General features: G+C 45.5%; 1 protein-coding gene across 4 annotated transcripts in view; it reads right to left on the reverse strand.

Annotated features, from left to right (window-relative positions):
- tti1 (TELO2 interacting protein 1) overlaps positions 1-25,905 on the reverse strand; it is a 59,165-nt gene that overhangs the window by 29,487 nt on the left and 3,773 nt on the right. The window contains exons 2-9 of one of the 4 annotated variants that reach the window (XM_061889280.1): positions 23,444-24,177; positions 18,728-19,065; positions 18,391-18,664; positions 13,747-13,918; positions 13,088-13,680; positions 12,622-12,972; positions 3,275-3,434; positions 534-728 (exon numbers count right to left, since the gene is read on the reverse strand). In XM_061889280.1, coding sequence (XP_061745264.1) covers positions 534-728; positions 3,275-3,434; positions 12,622-12,972; positions 13,088-13,680; positions 13,747-13,918; positions 18,391-18,664; positions 18,728-19,065; positions 23,444-24,177 — 2,817 coding nt within the window. Of the gene's footprint in view, positions 1-533; positions 729-3,274; positions 3,435-12,621; positions 12,973-13,087; positions 13,681-13,746; positions 13,919-18,390; positions 18,665-18,727; positions 19,066-23,443; positions 24,193-25,905 lie in introns of all 4 variants that reach the window. The other 3 variants (XM_061889279.1, XM_061889281.1, XM_061889282.1) reach the window with 3 other exon arrangements.

Here is a 25,905-nt window from a genome sequence, read left to right on the forward strand (position 1 = left end):
CATACCATCAGGGTCATTTTGCCCCATTCCAGCCATACCATCAAGGTCATCTTGCCCCATTCCAGCCATACCATCAAGGTCATCTTGGCCCATTCCAGCCATACCATCAAGGTCATCTTGCCCCATTCCAGCCATACCATCAAGGTCATCTTGCCCCATTCCAGCCATACCATCAAGGTCATCTTGGCCCATTCCAGCCATACCATCAAGGTCATCTTGGCCCATTCCAGCCATACCATCAAGGTCATCTTGGCCCATTCCAGCCATACCATCAAGGTCATCTTGGCCCATTCTATCCATACCATCAAGGTCATCTTGCCCCATTCCAGCCATACCATCAAGGTCATCTTGGCCCATTCTATCCATACCATCAAGGTCATCTTGCCCCATTCCAGCCATACCATCAAGGTCATCTTGGCCCATTCCAGCCATACCATCAAGGTCATCTTGGCCCATTCTATCCATACCATCAAGGTCATCTTGCCCCATTCCAGCCATACCATCAAGGTCATCTTGGCCCATTCTATCCATACCATCAAGGTCATCTTGCCCCATTCCAGCCATACCATCAAGGTCATCTTGGCCCATTCCAAGGCCCTCTGCCAGATCTTTCTGCTTGCAGTACTCCAGCAGGAAGTGGCGGACATCAAAAACTTCCTGGTCAGCAGAGTTCTGCTGGCTTCTACAAGACTTTTTGGTCCTGTTGCAACTGGAGGGAAACCACTTTGCTGAAAGGAAATCATGGTATTAATGTCAATTACTTTGTAAATATTCAGTAATCAATCATGGTATTTATGTCACTTACATTTTAAATATTCAATAATCAATAATGGTATTTATGTCACTTACTTTGTAATTATTCAATAATTAATAATTGTGTTTATGTCACTTACATTGTAAATATTCAATAATTAATAATTGTGTTTATGTCACTTAAATTGTAAATATTCAGTAATCAATCATGGTATTTATGTCACTTATATTTTAAATATTCAATAATCAATAATGGTATTTATGTCACTTACTTTGTAATTATTCAATAATCATTGTATTTATGTCACTTACATTGTAAATATTCAATAATTAATAATTGTGTTTATGTCACTTAAATTGTAAATATTCAATAATCAATCATCGTATTTATGTCACTTACATTGTAAATGTAAAATATTTCATTCAATAATCAATCAAAGTGAAATATAAGCTTTACTAATTGTACTTATTGACTTATTTGAAGTGATTTAACACGCTGTCATTATCATCATGAAATATCATCAGCCAATCAGGTGTTGGTGGGCGGGATCAATGCTCTCATTGGTTGAACTGAAATGGGTTTAATAATATATTTAATATGAATGAAAAATTTACAATTTTGGAGTTATTTTACAGCAAGCACAATTTGCACTACAAACCCCGTTTCCATATGAGTTGGGAAATGGCGTTAGATGTAAATATAAACAGAATACAATGATTTGCAAATCCTTTTCAAGCCATATTCAGTTGAATATGCTACAAAGACAACATATTTCATGTTCAAACTCATAAACATTTTTTGTTTGCAAATAATCATTAACTTTAGAATTTGATGCCAGAGACACGTGACAAAGAAGTTGGGAAAGGTGGCAATAAATACTGATAAAGTTCAGGAATGCTCATCAAACACCTATTTGCAACATCCCACAGGTGTGCAGGCTAATTGGGAACAGGTGGCTGCCATAATTGGGTATAAAAACAGCTTCCCCAAAAAATGCTCAGTCTTTCCCAAGAAAGGATGGGGCGAGGTACACCCCTTTGTCCACAACTGCGTGAGCAAATAGTCAAACAGTTTAAGAACAACCTTTCTCAAAGTGACATTGCAAGAAATTGAGGGATTTCAACATCTACGCTCCATAATATCATCAAAAGGTTCAGAAAATCTGGAGAAATCACTCCACGTAAGCAGCATGGCCGGAAACCAACATTGAATGACCGTGACCTTCCATCCCCTCAGACAGCACTGTATCAAAAAACGACATCACTCTTTAAAAGATATCACCACATGGGCTCAGGAACACTTCAGTAAACCACTGTCACTAAATACAGTTGGTCGCTACATCTGTGTGTGCAAGTTAAAGCTCTACTATGCAAAGCCAAAGCCAATTATCAACAACACCCAGAAAAGCCGCCGGCATCTCTGGGCCCGAGATCATCTAAGATGGACTGATGCAAAGTGGAAAAGTGTTCTGTGGTCTAAAAAGACCACACTTCAAATTGTTTTTGGAAATATTCGACATTGTGTCATCCGGACCAAAGAATAAGTGAACCATCCAGACTGTTATTGATGCAAAGTGTAAAAGCCAGCATGTGTGATGGTATGGGGGTGCATTAGTGGCCAAGGCATGGGTAACTTACACATCTGTGAAGGCACCATTAATGCTGAAAGGTACATACAGCTTTTGGAACAACATATGCTGCCATCTAAGCGCCGTCTTTTTCATGGACGCCCCTGCTTATTTCAGCATGACAATGCCAAGCCACATTGAGCAATCAGCACGGGTTACAACAGCGTCTGAGACAGGTCTGCAGTCCAGACCTGTCTCCCATGGAAAATGTGTGGCGCATTATGAAGCGTAAAATAGGACAGCGGAAACCCCGGACTGTTGAACGACTGAAGCTCTACATAAAACAAGAATGGGAAAGAATTCCACTTTCAAAGCTTCAACAATTAGTTTCCTCAGTTCCCAAACGTTTATTGAGTGTTGTTAAAAGAAAAGGTGATGTAACACAGTGGTGAACATGCCCTTTCCCAACTACTTTGGCACGTGTTGCAGCCATGAAATTCTAAGTTAATTATTATTTGCAAAAAATAAAATAAAGTTTATGAGTTTGAACATGAAATATGTTGTCTTTGTAGCATATTCAACTGAATATGGCTTGAAAAGGATTTGCAAATCATTGTATTCTGTTTATATTTACATCTAACACCATTTCCCAACTCATATGGAAACGGGGTTTGTATAAAAGTTGAAGATCCTGGTGATGGATACAACTAATAGTAACTATAAAGTATTTCTACTTCAGTAAAAAGTAGTACCTAGTGATGTCATCAGAGAGTAGACCTATCATGAATACATGTGTACTGTACTAGTAAAAAGTAGTACCTAGTGATGTCATGAGAGAGTAGAACTATCATGAATACATGTGTACTGTACTAGTAAAAAGTAGTACCTAGTGATGTCATCAGAGAGTAGAACTATCATGAATACATGTGTACTGTACTAGTAAAAAGTAGTACCTAGTGATGTCATCAGAGAGTAGAGTACAGAACAGAAGGTAGCAGCCATGTGTTGATAGTTGAGGTCCAGGGCCATCAACACGTCATGGAGCAGGTCTGCCACTAGAGGCAGCAGAGAGCAGTCACTGTGTCTCAACATCACCGTCAGCACACCTGGAGCCTGCAGCACACCACAAACACCAGTTCTAGTCTTAATACTGCACCTGGACATCTTCTAGTCTTAATACTGCACCTGGACATCTTCTAGTCTTAATACTGCACCTGGACATCTTCTAGTCTTAATACTGCACCTGGACATCTTCTAGTCTTAATACTGCACCTGGACATCTTCTAGTCTTAATACTGCACCTGGACATCTTCTAGTCTTAATACTGCACCTGGACATCTTCTAGTCTTAATACTGCACCTGGACATCTTCTAGTCTTAATACTGCACCTGGACATCTTCTAGTCTTAATACTGCACCTGGACATCTTCTAGTCTTAATACTGCACCTGGACATGTTCTAGTTTAAATACTGCATGTGGACATGTTCTAGTCCCAAGTCTACACCTGGACATGGTTCTAGTCTTAATACTGCACGTGGACATGGTTCTAGTCTTAATACTGCACCTGGACATCTTCTAGTCTTAATACTGCACCTGGACATCTTCTAGTCTTAATACTGCACCTGGACATCTTCTAGTCTTAATACTGCACCTGGACATCTTCTAGTCTTAATACTGCACCTGGACATGGTTCTAGTCCTAATGCTGCACCTGGATATGTACTAGTCTTAATACTGCACCTGGACATCTTCTAGTCTTAATACTGCACCTGGACATCTTCTAGTCTTAATACTGCACCTGGACATGGTTCTAGTCCTAATGCTGCACCTGGATATGTACTAGTCTTAATACTGCACCTGGACATCTTCTAGTCTTAATACTGCACCTGGACATGGTTCTAGTCTTAATGCTGCACCTGGACATGGTTCTAGTCTTAATACTGCACCTGGACATCATCTAGTCTTAATACTGCACCTGGACATGTTCTAGTTTAAATACGGCATGTGGACATGTTCTAGTCCCAAGTCTACACCTGGACATGGTTCTAGTCTTAATACTGCACCTGGACATGGTTCTAGTCTTAATGCTGCACCTGGACATGGTTCTAGTCTTAATAATGCACCTGGACATCTTCTAGTCTTAATACTGCACCTGGACATGTTCTAGTTTAAATACTGCATGTGGACATGTTGTAGTCCTAAGTCTACACCTGGACATGGTCTAGTCTAATTTCTGCATGTGGACATGTTCTAGTCCTAAGTCTGCACCTGGACTTGGTTCTAGTCTTAATACTGCACCTGGACATGGTTCTAGTCTTAATGCTGCACCTGGACATGGTTCTAGTCTTAATAATGCACCTGGACATCTTCTAGTCTTAATACTGCACATGGACATGTTCTCTTTAAATACTGCATGTGAACATGTTGTAGTCCTAAGTCTACACCTGGACATGGTCTAGTCTAATTTCTGCATGTGGACATGTTCTAGTCCTAAGTCTGCACCTGGACATGTTCTCTTTAAATACTGCATGTGAACATGTTGTAGTCCTAAGTCTACACCTGGACATGGTCTAGTCTAATTTCTGCATGTGGACATGTTGTAGTCCTAAGTGTTCACATGGACATGTCCTCTTTAAATACTGCATGTGAACATGTTCTAGTCCCAAGTCTACACCTGGACATGGTCTAGTCTAATTTCTGCATGTGGACATGTACTAGTCCTAAGTCTACACCTGGACATGTTCTCTTTAAATACTGCATGTGAACATGTTCTAGTCCCAAGTCTGCACCTGGACATGGTCTAGTCTAATTTCTGCATGTGGACATGTACTAGTCCTAAGTCTGCACCTGTACATGTTCTCTTTAAATACTGCATGTGAACATGTTGTAGTCCTAAGTCTACACCTGGACATGGTCTAGTCTAATTTCTGCGTGTGGACATGTACTAGTCCTAAGTGTTCACCTGGACATGTCCTCTTTAAATACTGCATGTGAACATGTTGTAGTCCTAAATCTACACCTGGACATGGTCTAGTCTAATTTCTGCGTGTGGACATGTACTAGTCCTAAGTGTTCACCTGGACATGTCCTCTTTAAATACTGCATGTGAACATGTTGTAGTCCTAAGTCTGCACCTGGACATGGTCTCTTTAAATACTGCATGTGAACATGTTGTAGTCCTAAGTCTACACCTGGACATGGTCTAGTCTAATTTCTGCATGTGGACATGTTCTAGTCCCAAGTCTGCACCTGGACATGGTCTAGTCTAATTTCTGCATGTGGACATGTTCTAGTCCCAAGTCTGCACCTGGACATGGTCTAGTCTAATTTCTGCATGTGGACATGTTCTAGTCCCAAGTCTGCACCTGGACATGGTCTAGTCTAATTTCTGCATGTGGACATGTTCTAGTCCTAAGTGTTCACATGGACATGTCCTCTTTAAATACTGCATGTGAACATGTTCTAGTCCCAAGTCTGCACCTGGACATGTTCTCTTTAAATACTGCATGTGAACATGTTGTAGTCCTAAGTCTACACCTGGACATGGTCTAGTCTAATTTCTGCATGTGGACATGTTCTAGTCCTAAGTGTTCACATGGACATGTCCTCTTTAAATACTGCATGTGAACATGTTCTAGTCCCAAGTCTGCACCTGGACATGGTCTAGTCTAATTTCTGCATGTGGACATGTACTAGTCCTAAGTCTACACCTGGACATGTTCTCTTTAAATACTGCATGTGAACACGTTCTAGTCCCAAGTCTGCACCTGGACATGGTCTAGTCTAATTTCTGCATGTGGACATGTACTAGTCCTAAGTCTACACCTGGACATGGTCTAGTCTAATTTCTGCATGTGGACATGTACTAGTCCTAAGTGTTCACCTGGACATGTCCTCTTTAAATACTGCATGTGAACATGTTGTAGTCCTAAGTCTGCACCTGGACATGGTCTCTTTAAATACTGCATGTGAACATGTTGTAGTCCTAAGTCTACACCTGGACATGGTCTAGTCTAATTTCTGCATGTGGACATGTTCTAGTCCCAAGTCTGCACCTGGACATGGTCTAGTCTAATTTCTGCATGTGGAGATGTACTAGTCCTAAGTCTACACCTGGACATGGTCTAGTCTAATTACTGCATGTGGACATGTTCTAGTCCTAAGTCTGCACCTGGACATGTCCTCTTTAAATACTGCATGTGAACATGTTGTAGTCCTAAGTCTACACCTGGACATGGTCTAGTCTAATTACTGCATGTGGACATGTCCTAGTCCTAAGTCTGCACCTGGACATGTCCTCTTTAAATACTGCATGTGAACATGTACTAGTCCTAAGTCTACACCTGGACATGGTCTAGTCTAATTACTGCATGTGGACATGTCCTAGTCCTAAGTCTGCACCTGGACATGTCCTCTTTAAATACTGCATGTGAACATGTTGTAGTCCTAAATCTACACCTGGACATGGTCTAGTCTAATTTCTGCATGTGGACATGTTCTAGTCCTAAGTCTGCACCTGGACATGTTCTCTTTAAATACTGCATGTGAACATGTTGTAGTCCTAAGTCTACACCTGGACATGGTCTAGTCTAATTTCTGCATGTGGACATGTCCTAGTCCTAAGTGTTCACATGGACATGTCCTCTTTAAATACTGCATGTGAACATGTTCTAGTCCCAAGTCTGCACCTGGACATGGTCTAGTCTAATTTCTGCATGTGGACATGTACTAGTCCTAAGTCTACACCTGGACATTGTCTAGTCTAATTTCTGCATGTGGACATGTTCTAGTCCTAAGTGTTCACATGGACATGTTCTCTTTAAATACTGCATGTGAACATGTTGTAGTCCCAAGTCTGCACCTGGACATGGTCTAGTCTAATTTCTGCATGTGGACATGTACTAGTCCTAAGTCTACACCTGGACATGGTCTAGTCTAATTTCTGCATGTGGACATGTCCTAGTCCTAAGTGTTCACATGGACATGTCCTCTTTAAATACTGCATGTGAACATGTTCTAGTCCCAAGTCTGCACCTGGACATGGTCTAGTCTAATTTCTGCATGTGGACATGTACTAGTCCTAAGTCTACACCTGGACATTGTCTAGTCTAATTTCTGCATGTGGACATGTTCTAGTCCTAAGTCTGCACCTGGACATGTCCTCTTTAAATACTGCATGTGAACATGTTGTAGTCCCAAGTCTACACCTGGACATGGTTTAGTCTAATTTCTGCATGTGGACATGTACTAGTCCTAAGTCTGCACCTGGACATGTCCTCTTTAAATACTGCATGTGAACATGTTGTAGTCCTAAGTCTACACCTGGACATGGTCTAGTCTAATTTCTGCATGTGGACATGTTCTAGTCCTAAGTGTTCACCTGGACATGTTCTCTTTAAATACTGCATGTGAACATGTTGTAGTCCTAAGTCTGCACTTGGACATGTTCGAGTCTAAAGTCTGCGTTGGACATTTTCTAGTCTAAAGACTGAATTGGACATGTTGTAGTCTAAAGTCTGCACCTGGACATCCATCCATCTTCTTACACTTATCCGAGGAGGGGTCGCGGGGGCAGCAGCCTAAGCAGAACAGCCCAGACTTTCCTCTCCTCAGCCACTTTTTGTAGCTCCTCCCGGGGGATCCGAAGCGTTCCCAGGCCAGCCGGTAGACATAGTCTCCCAGACGTGTCTTGTGACCTCCTACCAGTCGGATGTGCCCTGAACACCTCCGTAATTAGGCGACCTGGGGAACATTCTAACCAGATGCCCAAAACACCTCATCTGGCTCCTCTCCATGTGGAGGAGCAGCGGCTTTACTGTGAGCTTCTCACCCGATCTCTAAGAGAGAGCGCTACCACCCAACGGAGGACACTCAAGTTGGCCACTTGAGGATGGGAACATAGATCGACTGGTAAATTGAGAGCTTTGCTTCCGGCTCTGTTTCTTCTTCACCACAACGGATCGATACAGGGTCTGCATCACTGCAGATGTCGCACCAATTCGCCTGTCGATCTCACGATCAACTCTTCCCTCACTCGTGAACAAGACTTTAAGGCTCAGACAGTCCGATACACTCTCTGAGCACTCCCCACAGGACTTTTTGATGGACACAGTCGAATACCTTATCCAAGTCCACAAGGCACATGTAGATTAGTTGGGCAAAAAGTTCCACGACCAGGAAGAAAACCACACTGTTCCTCCATAATCCGAGGTTCGACTATTCGGCCTTGCCTCCTCTCCAGTACAGATGAATAAACTTTACCGGAAAGGCTGAGAAGTGTGATCCCACCATGGTGGGAACACACCCTCCAGTTCCACTTCTTAAAGAGAGAAACACCACCCTGGTCTACCAACCCAGAGGTACCACACCTGATGTCCACGCGATGTTGCAGAGTCTTGTCAACCAAGACAGCTCCACAGCATCCAGAGCCTTGAGGAACTCTGGGCAGATGTCATCCACCCCCGAGGTCCTGCCACCGAGGAGTTTTTAAACCACATTGGTGATGTCAGGCTCAGAAATAGGTGAGTCCACGACAGATTCCCCAGGTGCTACTTCCTCATAGGAAGACGTGTAGGTGGGATTGAGGTCTTTGAAGATTCCCTCCAGCGACCTACAACAGGTGAACAGCACACCATTCCCACCATGCACGGTGCTGACAGTGCACTGCTCTCCTCTCCTCCACAGCACCAATCACCTTGCAGCCACAGCTCTGATCGGCCCCCTTGACAATAGAGGTACGGAACATGGTCCACTCAAATTTAATACCCGACGCCCCCCTTGTGAAATGTTATTCCATAGGTGGTATTGAAACTCTCTTTGACAGGAGACTCCGCCTGACGTTCCCAGCAAGCAGACCCTCACAATGTGTTTGGACCTATCAAGTATGCCCGGCATCCTCCCCCACCATCGGAGCCAACTCACCACCAGGTGGTGATCACTAGCAACCACCACTCCTCTCTTCACACGAGTGTCCAAAAATTGAGATCGCAAATCCGATGACACAACCACAAAATCAATCATGGAACTGCGGCCTAGGGTGTCCTGGTGCCAAGTGCACATATTGACACCCTTATGTTTGAACATGGTGTTCGTTATGGACAATCTGTGACCAGCACAAAAGTCCAATAACAAAACACCACTCGGGTTCAGATCCGGGCAGTCCTTCCCCCCCAATCACGCCTCTCCAGGTTCACTGCCGTTGCCAATGTGAGCCATCCAGTAGAAGAAGGGATTCACCCGAGGGAGGACTCTCCAGTACTCCCTCGAGGGAATCCAAAAAGGGCAGGTACTCTTAGCTGCTGTTTGGTGCATCAGCACAAACAACCGTCAGGACCAGTTCCCCCCCACCCAAAGGCAGAGGGAAGCTACCTTCTCATCTACTGGGTTAAACTCCATCATACAGGCAACAAGGATTTCTATTGCAGCTCCTCGCCTTTCACTGCTTGGGGGAAGGAACCTGAGCTGGTGCGCCAGGTGAGGAAACTCCGGCTGGATATTGTCGGACTCACTTTGATGCACAGCAAGGGCTTTAGAAGCAGTCCTCTCGAAAAGAGCTGGACTCTCTTCCACTCTGACATCTGGACATGTTCTAGTCTAAAGACTGCATTGGACATGTTCTACTCTACAGACTGCATCAGCTTACTTTGTATTTCGTTTTGAGTCACTGCAGTTCTTCTTTTATCATATTTCAGGTTTAGCTGCGGATACCACGTTTATGTTTACCCGCGAATACCATATTTAGGTTTACCTTTGGAGACCACATTTATGTTTACCTGTGAATACCATATTTAGGTTTACCTGTGGATACCACATCAAAGGCCGACTGAAATGAGATTTTCTTATTTAAACGGGGATAGCAAGTCCGTTCTATGTGTCATACTTGATCATTTCGCGATATTGCCATATTTTTGCTGAAAGGATTTAGGAGAGAACATCGACGATAAAGTTGGCAACTTTTGGTGGCTAGTAAAAAAGCCTTGCCTGTACCGGAAGTAGCAGACGATGTGCGCGTGACGTCACGGGTTGTGGGGCTCCTCACATCGTCACATTGTTTACAATCATAGCCATCAGCAGCTAGAGCTATTCGGACTGAGAAAGCGACAATTTCCCCATTAATTTGAGCGAGGGTGAAAGATTTGTGAATGAAGAAATTTAAAGTGAAGGACTACAAAAAAAAGTAAAAAAAAACAAAAAACGATTGCAGTGGGAGCGATTCAGATGTTTTTAGACACATTTACTAGGATAATTCTGGAAAATCCCTCATCTGCTTATTGTGTTACTAGTGTTTTAGTGAGATTAAATAGTACCTAAAGTCGGAGGGGTGTGGCCACGGGTGAGTCTCTGAGGGAAGTCACGGCAGCTGCAGCAGGACGGAAGCTCCGTTGATGTCTCCGGTAAGAGGCGACATTTTACCACAATTTTCTCACCGAAAACTGCCGGTTGACATGTAGTCGGGGTCCATGTTCGCTTGCCCGCTCTGATCCATAGTAAAGCTTCATCTTCGGGAATTTGAAACAAGGAAACACCGGCTGTGTTTTTGTGGCTAAAGACTGAAGCTTCCCAACTCCATCTTTCTACTTTGACTAATCCAATATTAATTGAACAAATTGCAAAAGATTCAGCAACACAGATGTCCAGAATACTGTGGAATTATGCGATTAAAGCAGACGACTTATAGCTTGGCTCGGGCTGGAAAATAATGTCCGCTACAACCGGTGACGTCAAACGCACGCGTCATCATACCGCGTCATCATACCGCGTCATCATACGCGTCATCATACGCGTCATCATACGCGTCATCATACGCGTCATCATACCGCGTCATCACACGCGTCATCACACGCGTCATCATACCGCGTCATCATACCGCGTCATCATACGCGTCATCATACGCGTCATCATACGCGTCATCATACGCGTCATCATACCGCGTCGCCATACGCGTCGCCATACGCGTCGCCATACGCGTCGCCATACGCGTCGCCATACGCGTCGCCATACGCGTCGCCATACGCGTCGCCATACGCGTCGCCATACGCGTCGCCATACGCGTCGCCATACGCGTCGCCATACGCGTCGCCATACGCGTCGCCATACGCGTCGCCATACGCGTCACCATACGCGTCACCATACGCGTCACCATACGCGTCACCATACGCGTCACCATACGCGTCACCATACGCGTCACCATACGCGTCACCATACGCGTCACCATACGCGTCACCATACGCGTCATCATACCGCGTCACCATACGCGTCATCATACCGCGTCACCATGCGCGTCACCATGCGCGTCACCATGCGCGTCACCATGCGCGTCACCATGCGCGTCACCATGCGCGTCACCATGCGCGTCACCATGCGCGTCACCATGCGCGTCACCATGCGCGTCACCATGCGCGTCACCATGCGCGTCACCATGCGCGTCACCATGCGCGTCACCATGCGCGTCACCATGCGCGTCACCATGCGCGTCACCATGCGCGTCACCATGCGCGTCACCATGCGCGTCACCATGCGCGTCACCATGCGCGTCACCATGCGCGTCACCATGCGCGTCACCATGCGCGTCACCATGCGCGTCATCATACCGCGTCATCATACGCGTCATCATACGCGTCATCATACGCGTCATCATACGCGTCATCATACGCGTCATCATACGCGTCATCATACGCGTCATCATACGCGTCATCATACGCGTCATCATACGCGTCATCATACGCGTCATCATACGCGTCATCATACCGCGTCATCATACGCGTCATCATACGCGTCATCATACGCGTCATCATACGCGTCATCATACGCGTCATCATACGCGTCATCATACCGCGTCATCATACGCGTCATCATACGCGTCATCATACGCGTCATCATACGCGTCATCATACGCGTCATCATACGCGTCATCATACGCGTCATCATACGCGTCATCATACGCGTCATCATACGCGTCATCATACGCGTCATCATACGCGTCAACATACGTGTCATCATACCGCGACGTTTTCAACCCGACATTTCGCAGGAAATTTAAAATTGCAATTTAGTAAACTAAAACGGCCGTATTGGCATGTGTTGCAATGTTAATATTTCATCATTGATAAATAAACTATAGTAGTGGCTTTCAGTAAGCCTTTAAGGTTTACCTGCTGATACCACATTTAGGCTTAACTGTGATTACTACATTCATATTTACCTGTGGGTACCACATCTAGGTGTACTTGCAGATACCACATTAAGGTTTACCTACCGATACCACATTTAGGCTTACCTGCCGATACCACATATAGGTTTACCTGCGGATGCTGCCCGAGCCTCTGCAGGTTGAGGGAGATGTCGTTAAGCAGGTAGTCGGAGTTGTCAGCGATCATGTCCTTGAGAGACGAGTACCCGCAGGCCTCGCTGATGGCCCACATGGCGTTGAGTGCCGCTTGGCTGATGAGGAGCGTCTGCTCCCCTGCTTTCTCCAGCACAGGGTACAGTGATGTCATCAGTAGGGGACGGAAGTCCCGCCCGAGGGCCTGAGCAAAGCATGCCACGCCCTCCAGCTGGATGCACACCTGCCAGATGTTGCTGTTGAGCTGGCGCAGGGTGGACATGGAGGAGGAGGAAGGCTGAGGACTGTGGGTCATGGAGAACATCAGGAGCTACAAAGAAGGAGAAGACAAACGGAGATGATAATGTTGTGTTTGGCAGCCATGGACAAGATGCACACAGCACAGAGTCCTGGGCGACCATGTTCACATGCCAGTTGTTCTTCACCTTCTGGTCCTGTCCATGGCTGCCAGAGTCCTGGGCGACCATGTTCACATGCCAGTTGTTCTTCACCTTCTGGTCCTGTCCATGGCTGCCAGAGTCCTGGGCGACCATGTTCACATGCCAGTTGTTCTTCACCTTCTGGTCCTGTCCATGGCTGCCAGAGTCCTGGGCGACCATGTTCACATGCCAGTTGTTCTTCACCTTCTGGTCCTGTCCATGGCTGCCAGAGTCCTGGGCGACCATGTTCACATGCCAGTTGTTCTTCACCTTCTGGTCCTGTCCATGGCTGCCAGAGTCCTGGGCGACCATGTTCACATGCCAGTTGTTCTTCACCTTCTGGTCCTGTCCATGGCTGCCAGAGTCCTGGGCGACCATGTTCACATGCCAGTTGTTCAGGCTGATGTATTCTTCCAGGACCAACATGACAGAAGCTCTAAGGTCTTCTTGGGAAGCAGAAGACATTCCCTCTGCAGCACCTCGGATGATCTGGTTTAGAACCATGGCGGCCTGCTTCCTGTACACTGAGGACTGGCGGTACGACTGGCGGTACAGGTCCAAAAAGTGGTCAGTCAGCAAATAAATGTTGCCATAGTAACCTGGGGACAGGAAGAGGAAACATGATTTGATGGGTTTGCATATTGTGACAGAATAAAGTCCGCTACCTAAGGTCTGGCAGATCTCTGTGAGCACTGAGAAGATGGCGTCATCGGTGAAGAAGAGGAAACGCTTCCTCCGCACGTCAACGCAGTGCAGAGAACCAGAGCCTGTTTCTATCAGGGCACCGTGACCTCGTTCTTCTACAATACGAACATCCGTCACGTCCAAATCCAGCACCTGTGCAGACACACCCTCAAACAGTCTTTTATTGTGAAAGTTGCACTGCTATAACTTCATGCTAGGACTGCAGGTTGCGTTGGATTTGTCCCACACACAAGTGTCCACCTTGCAGCCATAGCTCAAATACATTTCAAACAAATCTCTCACTAGTATTAACATTTCTTTTTATATCGTTTTGCCATACTTCTCACTGTTGCTGCTTATTGTATAATCTACATTGTTGTTGTCTAGCGGCTTGATTTGATTAAAAAAGACAAGCGAGAGATGTCGCATCTTTTTCTGGTGTTATTACAGCAGCCTTGAGGCACAAAGACATCGTGGGAAAGGTCCAACAGGGAAGAGGAGGTTTCGGCCTGACTGCAAGAGAACCATCCTGGAAAAATGCTAGAAGATCAGAGCGGAGGTCGCTGGTGGTTGAGGAGGTGCGTCGCCAGGAGGAGGTCTTGAGGAGTGCGAAGGCTGTCCCTCTCGCCAAACAGGGGCAATGGATGCAGTGGGAAGGAGTGGAGAGGAGAAAGATAAGCTGGAAGGAGCTATGGCAGATGGAAGCAAGTAAAATCAGCTTTATCATCAGAGCAACGTATGATGTGCTCCCATCACCAAAGGATCTCCTTCAGTGGTATGGCGAGGATCCAATCTGTGCCCTCTGCCCAACCCCAGCAACCCTCAGACACATCATGACAGGATGTAAGACGAGCCTCACGCAGGGGAGATACACCTGGCGGCACAACCGGGTCCTCAAGAGATTGGCATCAGCCCTGGACAGCATGCGTGGTGCCCTCAACTCCTTGCCACCAAGAGCATCTAATCCCTTGAAGACAACAATGTTTGTCCGAGATGGCGGGAAAACACCCAAACAACTTTCCACCAAACCAGAAGCAGTACACCTGTACCTGGCACGCGACTGGAAAATGCTGGCAGACATCGGCAAACAACTAGTTTTCCCACCTGAGATTGCCTCTACCAACCTCAGGCCAGACTTGGTGCTCTGGTCCCCTTCGGTGAAGACTGCTTACGTCATAGAGCTCACAGTCCCACGGGAGAACGTAAGAAGCTGCGCTACTCAGAGCTAGCAGAAGAAGCAATGCAGCGTGGCTGGAACACCAAAGTCTATCCAGTAGAAGTGGGATGCAGAGGATTTGTGGCGTCGTCTACCATCAGACTGCTGAAGGAACTCGGCAGCCACTGCGGAGGACCATCTGAGCAGTCTAAAGAGGCAGCAGAAAGAAGCAGCCAGTGGATTTGGCTCAAGCGGAAGAACCCCGGTTGGGCCCCAAAAACAGCAGTGTAACAGGGTGAATTTCGGGAACAGTTGAGCAGGGGACACAAGCTGAGGACTGATCATCCTTCGGCGGGCCACCTATGTGGAGGGTGTATAGTGTTTGATGGGCGAAACACCCAATGATGCAAGGGCACACTACTGAAAATGTGTCGCTTGTCCAATTGTCCTGGAATTTAACTGACCAAGTCTCATATCCCACACAACTCACAAGAACACCCCACCCCACACAACCCCACGGTGTCTGTCTACCACTCTTAACAACAAGGACATCTCGAGTGAGTACTCTCCACATTTGGCACAAACACAAACACAAACATCTCGTCCTGTGTTTTTTGATTCTAGACTGTGATGGTGTTTAGAGACTCTACTTCTCTCCCTCCAGCATGACGCCACTTTCGTCCTAATATTTGCACATTTTGTAGATGGCTGTCTGTGGGTATGTATTGCAATTACGTACACATCACAGACATGCTGACAACGCTCTAGACAACGGCGTGTGTCTTGTTTACCTCTGGTTTCAGCAGCACGGTTTTCGGTGATAAAAGTCACTTTTCGAGGGCCAAGTTTTTGGTGCATCACTTGTCAATTGTGTAAACATGTTTTTTATATATGAATTCATTCTGTAATGACCAGCTCATGTTAATGTTTTATGTTCCGGTGTTTGGATTTGATGTTCATTGTTCCCATGTCTACAAACACAGCCTCTGAAAGGGGTTTGGTGGAGAATGAGGAAGTGTTGTCGTGTGTCTGGGGAAGCGTGGAGAAGAAAGTCTTTTCATGGGAAGTGGAATTGTGCCGTTTGTTATCATAAGATTGGCAGTAAAAGTTAAAGGCCTACTGAAATGAGATTGTCCTATTCAAACAGGAATAGCAGGTCCATTCTATGTGTCATACTTGATTATTTCGCGATATTGCCATATTTTTGCTGTAAGGATTTAGTAGAGAACATCCACGATAAAGTTGGCAACTTTCGGTACTAAGAGAAAAGCCCTGCCTGTACCGGAAGTGGCAGACGATGACGTCACATGTTTGATGGCTCCTCACATCCTCACATTGTTTTTAATGGGAGCCTCCAACAAAAAGTGCTATTCGGACCGAGAAAACGACAATTTCCCCATTAATTTGAGCGAGGAGGAAAGATTCGTGTTTGAAGATATTGATAGCGACGGACTAGAAAAAAAAAAAAAGAAAAAAAAAGGAAAAAAAAAAACGCAATTGCATTGGGACGGATTCAGATGTTTTTAGACACATTTACTAGGATAATTCTGGGAAATCCCTTATCTTTCTATTGTGTTGCCAGTGTTTTAGTGAGTTTAATAGTACCTGATAGTCGGAGGGGTGTCTTGACGCGCAGTGTCTCAGGGGAGTCGACGGCAGCTATGGACTGCACAAGCTCAGCTTTTCTCCGGTAAGAAGCGACTTTTTGGCAAAATTTTCTCACCAAAACCTGCTGGTTGACATTCCGTTGTGATTCATGTTCGCTTGACCACGCTCTGATCCATAGTAAAGTTTCAGCTCCGGGAGTTTTAAACAAGGAATCACCGTGTGTTTGTGTGGCTAAAGGCTAAAGCTTCCCAACTCCATCTTTCTACTTTGACTTCTCCAATATTAATTGAACAAATTGCAAAAGATTCAGCAACACAGATCTCCAAAAAACTGTGTAATTATGCGGTTAAAGCAGACGACTTTTAGCTGTGTGTGTGCGCAGCGCTCATACTTCCTATAAACCTGTGACGTCTTGCGTACACGTCATCATTGCACAACGTTTTCAAAACGAAACTCCCAGGAAATTAAAATTGCAATGTATTAAAGTAAAAAGGCCGTATTGGCATGTGTTGCAATGTTAATATTTCATCATTGATATATAAACTATCAGACTGCGTGGTGGCTAGTCGTGGCTTTCAGTAGGACTTTAAAAATAACCTCAGACTTTGTTTGACTTCTTCTGGAAGCTACGATATTTTATATTACTTGAATTTGTTTTCACGTAAAAACTTTTATTTTGAAGTTGTGGCGGATATGATTTTGCTGCAGCGGTCAATCACATTGAAGGGCAACACTTTTGTTTGGAATTGTGTCAATTGTTCACAATCAAGAACACCCGCCTTTTTTTTTGGGATGATAAAAAAAGGTTTGCAAGAGACACACTACAAGTATACAGTGCCCTCCAAAAGTATTGGAACAGTGAGGCCAACTCCTTTTTTTATATATAAATATGCTTGATTTTGTATATGTGGATCACTTTTTTGCTTTTGTGTCGATGAGATATTCCTCCCACAAACCACATGCGCAAATAAATGTGACCTACTCACTGAACAAACCAGCAGAGGGCACTGGGGCCAGAGCGGTCTGGTTCACAGAGCTTTATTTGCATTATGTGCCAAATGCCCGGAGTTCTCTGCACAAAAACAATCCACGTATTTACAGAGAGAACGCACAACGGGCCTGAGCTAGCTAACGTTAGCGTTGTATTAGCTAATGCTAATTTATCAAGTTCATCTGAAAGGCCGTGCTAGTTGCTTATTTTATTGTATCAATGCTGTTTATTGACCTTTTCCCAATGTAGATACTGATCTCTTATCAGGCTGCAGTGCCCTCTGCTGGTTGTTCAGTGAGTAGGTCACATTTATTTGTGCATCTGCTTTGTGGGAGGAATGTCTCATCGACACAAAAGCAAAAAAGTGATACACATATGCAAATGCTATTCAAAATCAAGCAAATTCATATTCATATCTCAAAAATATGTTTACAAATACATTTTTATTTATACAGATTCTTGATATATTTGTATGTGACATTTTTATATTTATACATTTAATTGGTATTTTCACATTTCAAAAATATATTTACAAATATGCATTCATTTATACAAATGATTTATTTGTATTTATATATTTATTACTATATGCATACGTATTAATATCATATTGATGTATATAAGTTGATGTGAGACAGTTGTACTTCAACAATTGTTAGCATACTACTGTTTTGTGACCAGCGTGCTAACTGTTTGCATTTCAGTTGGCCTTTGGCTCCTCAGCATTTACAACATTTTATTGTTTTTTGAAAAACCTCTTTCTGCTGCAGTAGTTGTGAAGGTGAACATGCTTGGTGCACTTGGTCAACTTCCCAAGGCAGGGAAACACCTTCTATCTCTCCGCCTAGGTGCAGTTTGACAGTGTATTACCTGCATGAGGGCTTTGGAGATCCTGTGGAGATGCACGGCCGAGTTGAGGACCACGGACACCAGCGGTCCCAGCAGCTTGAGATAACCCAGGAGGACGTTGAGGACAAAGAGCTTCTTCTGGTCATCATAGGTGCGCATCAGCCTGGGCAAGGACGAGGCCAGAGAGTGCAGGTTCTCTGACAGGACGTCGGTGAAGCTGCTTTTCCTTTCGGTATCCTTGGCCTTGGAAGATGTCTGAATGGTCTGAGAAGCCGCGCTCAGAGCAAGCTCACACCTAAAAGGAGATGATGAGAAGATCAGCAAACAACATCTTTTTCGGCTCCAACAGGAGACCAACCTCTCTCGAACTCTGGGATCCACATCGTTGACGGCCCCCACCAGCACCTCCAGCAGCAGACCCACACATTGGCCCAGAGACCCACCACACCTGTCCAGCAGGTGGTCCGCCAGCTCCAGCACCTCCAGACGAACCCTCCAGTGCTGATGGGCCACCGTGCTGGAGATGATCTTCTTCAGGAGAACGCACAGCCTCTCCGAGGTCTTCTTCACCCAGTCCTGCGTGCGATGGACCATCAGCTGCTCCAGCTTGCTCAAGTGTGCCTGGGAGGACTTCTGAGGCCCGCTGGACTGAAGCTGAGCGTCTTCCATGACCAGACTGACGGTCCTGGACCAAACCTTGATCGGCAAACAGTGTCTTTAGTGCATGTAGACAGTCGTAGACCAAACCTTGACTGGCAAACAGTGTCTTTAGTGCATGTAGACAGTCGTAGACCAAACCTTGACTGGCAAACAGTGTCTTTAGTGCATGTAGACAGTCGTAGACCAAACCTTGACTGGCAAACAGTGTCTTCAGTGCATGTAGACAGTCCTAGACCAAACCTTGACTGGCAAACAGTGTCTTCAGTGCATATACAGTCCTAGACCAAACCTTGATTGGCAAACATTGTCTTTAGTGCATATAGACAGTCCTAGACCAAACCTTGATTGGCAAACAGTGTCTTCAGTATATATAGACAGTCCTAGACCAAACCTTGATTGGAAAACATTGTCTTCAGTATATATAGACAGTCCTAGACCAAACCTTGATTGGAAAACATTGTCTTCAGTATATATAGACAGTCCTAGACCAAACCTTGATTGGCAAACATTGTCTTCAGTATATATAGACAGTCCTAGACAGTGTCCATCACCTCACGCTGAAGTAATACCAATAACCATCCATCCATCTCAACAGCATTCAGGCGGTAGGTGGGGTGCACCCTGGACAAGTAGCTATCTCATAGCAGGACCCAGGGTTTCCCACACATTCATTCTTTTGTGGCGGCCCGCCACAAAAGAATTACGGCCGCCACAAATAAAAATAAAAAATAAATAAATATATTATTATTCTTTTTTTGGGGGGCTTTTGACACGCTCGACCGCTCATAAAAGCAATGGGACTCTGTCTGTGAATGGAGCTTGTAGTTACATATTATATGAATATGTAAATATTATATAAATATGTATATAAATATGTACATAAAGTGTTCTAATTATATTCCAACTCCGCGTTCTTCTTGGTCAGCGGCGGCGGAAAATCAAAAGCCAGAAAATAAATAAATAAAATTAAAAATAGTTTTATTATTATTTAGTTTTTTAATTATTTGTGGCGGCCGTAATTCTTTTGTGGCGGGCAGCCACAAATAAATGAATGTGTGGGAAACCCTGCTCCTTCATCAGGGGTTATGCCCTCCACTTGACAGGGGAGACCTTCCCTCAATCGTTGGGGGGAACACACCACTAGAAAGGGGAGACCACCCCTCCATTGTCGGGGAGACCTTCCGTTTTTTGTCAGGGGTAACACCCTCCACTTGACAGGGGAAACCTTCCCTCCATCGTAGGGGGTAACACCCTCCACTTGACAGGGGAAACCTTCCCTCCATCGTAGGGGGTAACACCCTCCACTTGACAGGGGAAACCTTCCCTCCATCGTAGGGGGTAACACCCTCCACTTGACAGGGAAGAGCTTCCCTCAATCGTTGGACACACACCACTACAAAGGGGAGACCATCCCTCCATTGTCGGGGAGACCTTCCCTTCATTGTCAGGGGTAACACCCTCCACTTGACAGGGGAAACCTTCCCTCCATCGTAGGGGGTAACACCCTCCACTTGACAGGGGAAACCTTCCCTCCATCGTAGGGGGTAACACCCTCCACTTGACAGGGAAGAGCTTCCCTCAATCGTTGGACACACACCACTACAAAGGGGAGACCATCCCTCCATTGTCGGGGAGACCTTCCCTTCATTGTCAGGGGTAACACCCTCCACTTGACAGGGGAAACCTTCCCTCCATCGTAGGGGGTAACACCCTCCACTTGACAGGGGAAACCTTCCCTCCATCGTAGGGGGTAACACCCTCCACTTGACAGGGGTGACCTTCCCTTCATTGTCGGGGGTAACACCCTCCACTTGACAGGGCAGACCTTCCCTTCATTCTGGGGGGTAACACCCTCCACTTGACAGGGGAGACCTTCCCTTCATTGTCGGGGGTAACACCCTCCACTTGACAGGGCAGACCTTCCCTTCATTCTCGGGGGTAACACCCTCCACTTGACAGGGGAGACCTTCCCTTCATTGTCGGGGGTAACAGCCTCCACTTGACAGGGGAAACCTTCCCTCCATCGTAGGGGGTAACACCCTCCACTTGACAGGGAACACCTTCCCTTTATTGTCGGGGGTTACAGCCTCCACTTGACAGGGAACACCTTCCCTTTATTGTCGGGGGTAACGCCCTCCACTTGACAGGGAACACCTTCCCTTTATTGTCGGGGGTTACAGCCTCCACTTGACAGGGAACACCTTCCCTTTATTGTCGGGGGTTACAGCCTCCACTTGACAGGGAACACCTTCCCTTTATTGTCGGGGGTAACACCCTCCACTTGACAGGGAACACCTTCCCTTTATTGTCGGGGGTTACAGCCTCCACTTGACAGGGAACACCTTCCCTTTATTGTCGGGGGTAACACCCTCCACTTGACAGGGAAGAGCTTCCCTCAATCGTTGGACACACACCACTACAAAGGGGAGACCATCCCTCCATTGTCGGGGAGACCTTCCCTTCATTGTCAGGGGTAACACCCTCCACTTGACAGGGGAAACCTTCCCTCCATCGTAGGGGGTAACACCCTCCACTTGACAGGGGAAACCTTCCCTCCATCGTAGGGGGTAACACCCTCCACTTGACAGGGGTGACCTTCCCTTCATTGTCGGGGGTAACACCCTCCACTTGACAGGGCAGACCTTCCCTTCATTGTCGGGGGTAACACCCTCCACTTGACAGGGCAGACCTTCCCTTCATTCTCGGGGGTAACACCCTCCACTTGACAGGGGAGACCTTCCCTTCATTGTCGGGGGTAACAGCCTCCACTTGACAGGGGAAACCTTCCCTCCATCGTAGGGGGTAACACCCTCCACTTGACAGGGAACACCTTCCCTTTATTGTCGGGGGTTACAGCCTCCACTTGACAGGGAACACCTTCCCTTTATTGTCGGGGGTAACGCCCTCCACTTGACAGGGAACACCTTCCCTTTATTGTCGGGGGTAACGCCCTCCACTAGACAGGGGAGACCTTCCCTTTATTGTCGGGGGTAACGCCCTCCACTAGACAGGGAACACCTTCCCTTTATTGTCGGGGGTAACGCCCTCCACTAGACAGGGAACACCTTCCCTCCATCGTAGGGGGTAACGCCCTCCACTAGACAGGGAACACCTTCCCTTTATTGTCGGGGGTAACGCCCTCCACTTGACAGGGAACACCTTCCCTTTATTGTCGGGGGTAACGCCCTCCACTAGACAGGGGAGACCTTCCCTTTATTGTCGGGGGTAACGCCCTCCACTAGACAGGGGAGACCTTCCTTCCCGCCATCGTCGTTGGTAACGCCCTGCACTTTACCAGGCAGTGGCTCCCTACAGTTCTGCTCTTTGGTGGGAATGACAATTTGTTATAACTCTTTATGTATTCCACAAAGGACATCCACCATGCCAGTAACACTCCTGGACATGTCAGCACTCCCTCTCTTGACTTGCCCCCCCACTTGCACACCCCACATTCTGCCATTCTTAAAGGGGAACACACAGTTTATGGCCGACACCAAGCCAGAGTGCCACTCTATTCAATGACATTGAAACTAATTTGCCAAATTCTAACTTTCTTGGCATTATTTGACATGATCATGTGGATGATGATCATCATTTTATGACCCAAGCAAAAAAACTTTTACACTTTTATACCGAAATAAATACACCTACAACTTTTTAAATACAAATATAGAAAAAAGTAGCGGTAGCGGTAAAGTTTAGATTCATGAAGGAAAGAAGAAAATGAATAAATGTTTCTAACTGAATACATAGATGTATGGATAGTTCTTTATTGATTACTTCAGGAGAGTTCCCTCAGGAAAATTTAAATTAAATGCATAAAAATGTGTTTTCATTTGTATTATTTTTGTTAATGAATGAAGTAATGTTTATGACAACCTTTTTCTAAAACACAATATAGAATGTGAGATAAAACAGGATAATGCATACATTCATCATTTGTTTTTAAAATGCTTAGAAAAACGTGGGACCCCAAAAATTTACTATGGGACCTATATATATATATATAAATATATATATATATATATATACTGTATATATATATATATGTGTGTGTGTGCGTGTGTGTATATATATATGTACAGTACATACATACATATATATATTTATAGTGTTATATATATATATATATATATAAATATATAGACACATGTTTATACACATATCCATACATACTGTATATAAATAAATATACACATACAAATACATGTACATACTGTATATATCTATACATGTACGTATATGTTTTTGTTTTTTCCCCCCAAGTTTCTGGACAATTGCTTGGTGAGTGATATTTACTTGACTCCATTGATCTGTGATATTTTCAAACCAGCATGCAAGCTCGCCTTGTGTGAGTGACAGTAAGAAAAGCTCAGAACATGTATTGCCGTGTGGAGCACCAATGCATGAATACCTTGATGGCCCTCACGGTCACGGCATGGCCTTGCCTCACGTCTCCTGCGACCACCCTGGCGACGCTGCTAGCGATTCCAGGTAAGAAGGAGGCAAAGCTGGCACCCAACTCTTCCCTCTCCTCAGAGCAAGGCACTACGTGATCCTGACTGCAGTCGCACTGCATGGTCAGCGCCTGGAGACTCTTCAAGGCCGCCGCCCGGACATCTCGGCAGGCGTCCTTCTCAGCCAGCGCCAGCAGCAGTGACACGGCGGCCCCCAAGCCGGGCAGCATGGCCGCCTGGAAGAGTTTGAAGACGATGTCGCCGTAGGCGGCGTGGAGCAGAGCGTCCAGGCATCGCAGCACGGCCAGCTTCAGCTCCTCCGACGTATCTGCAGGCTTCCCGGGGTCGCACGGAGAACACAGGCAGAGACAAAGCTCCGAGAAAAGCTGGCGCAGTGTCTCCCAGCTCTGGACACAAGTCTTCTCCAGCACCTGGGTCATGGCCTCCACCACAGCTTGCACCACCTTCTCCTTCTTGGCCCCGCCTCCGCCCTTCAGCACCAGGCGCAGCGGGAAGAGGACGTAGTCTTGGAGCTGTTGCAAGGTGGCGTGTTCCACCTCTCTCAGCTGCCCGCTCAAGGTCTCCACGTTGTGCAGCGTGGGCTGGCGGCTCAGCAGGACACACGCTGGGCGCAGGTGGGCGAACGCCATCTTCGGATCGCCAATCTGAGGCATCGCTTCTTGTTGGGGGGCTGCAAAACACTTTGCTGATCATGATGAGTCACAACTTGGATAAATAGTACACCGTCTCTGGTTACAGTAGTTGTGTCATGGATAAATAGTATACCGTCTCTGGTTACAGTAGTTGTGTCATGGATAAATAGTACACCGTCTCTGGTTACAGTAGTTGTGTCATGGATAAATAGTACACTGTCTCTGGTTACAGTAGTTGTGTCATGGATAAATAGTACACCGTCTCTGGTTACAGTAGTTGTGTCATGGATAAATAGTATACCGTCTTTGGTTACAGTAGTTGTGTCATGGATAAATAGTACACCGTCTCTGGTTACAGTAGTTGTCTCTAGTTTCAGTAGTTGTGTCATGGATAAATAGTACACTGTCTCTGGTTACAGTAGTTGTGTCATGGATAAATAGTACACCGTCTCTGGTTACAGTAGTTGTGTCATGGATAAATAGTACACCGTCTCTGGTTACAGTAGTTGTGTCATGGATAATTAGTACACCGTCTCTAGTTTCAGTAGTTGTGTCATGGATAATTAGTACACCGTCTCTAGTTACAGTAGTTGTCTCTAGTTTCAGTAGTTGTGTCATGGATAAATAGTACACTGTCTCTGGTTACAGTAGTTGTGTCATGGATAAATAGTACACCGTCTCTGGTTACAGTAGTTGTGTCATGGATAATTAGTACACCGTCTCTAGTTTCAGTAGTTGTGTCATGGATAATTAGTACACCGTCTCTAGTTTCAGTAGTTGTGTCATGGATAATTAGTACACCGTCTCTAGTTACAGTAGTTGTCTCTAGTTTCAGTAGTTGTGTCATGGATAAATAGTACACTGTCTCTGGTTACAGTAGTTGTGTCATGGATAAATAGTACACCGTCTCTGGTTACAGTAGTTGTGTCATGGATATTTAGTACACCGTCTCTATTTTCAGTAGTTGTGTCATGGATAATTAGTACACCGTCTCTAGTTTCAGTAGTTGTGTCATGGATAATTAGTACACCGTCTCTAGTTACAGTAGTTGTGTCATGGATAAATAGTACACCGTCTCTGGTTACAGTAGTTGTGTCATGGATAATTAGTACACCGTCTCTAGTTTCAGTAGTTGTGTCATGGATAATTAGTACACTGTCTCTAGTTACAGTAGTTGTCTCTAGTTTCAGTAGTTGTGTCATGGATAAATAGTACACTGTCTCTGGTTACAGTAGTTGTGTCATGGATAAATAGTACACTGTCTCTAGTTACAGTAGTTGTCTCTAGTTTCAGTAGTTGTGTCATGGATAAATAGTACACCGTCTCTGGTTACAGTAGTTGTCTCTAGTTTCAGTAGTTGTGTCATGGATAATTAGTACACCGTCTCTGGTTACAGTAGTTGTGTCATGGATAAATAGTACACCGTCTCTGGTTACAGTAGTTGTGTCATGGATAAATAGTACACCGTCTCTGGTTACAGTAGTTGTGTCATGGATAAATAGTACACCGTCTCTGGTTACAGTAGTTGTCTCTAGTTTCAGTAGTTGTGTCATGGATAAATAGTACACCGTCTCTGGTTACAGTAGTTGTGTCATGGAAAAATAGTACACCGTCTCTGGTTACAGTAGTTGTGTCATGGATAAATAGTATACCGTCTCTGGTTACAGTAGTTGTGTCATGGATAAATAGTACACCGTCTCTGGTTACAGTAGTTGTCTCTAGTTTCAGTAGTTGTGTCATGGATAAATAGTACACTGTCTCTGGTT

Source organism: Nerophis ophidion, linkage group LG27, assembly GCF_033978795.1.
Source record: "Nerophis ophidion isolate RoL-2023_Sa linkage group LG27, RoL_Noph_v1.0, whole genome shotgun sequence".
NCBI classification, from domain to species: Eukaryota; Metazoa; Chordata; class Actinopteri; order Syngnathiformes; family Syngnathidae; genus Nerophis; species Nerophis ophidion.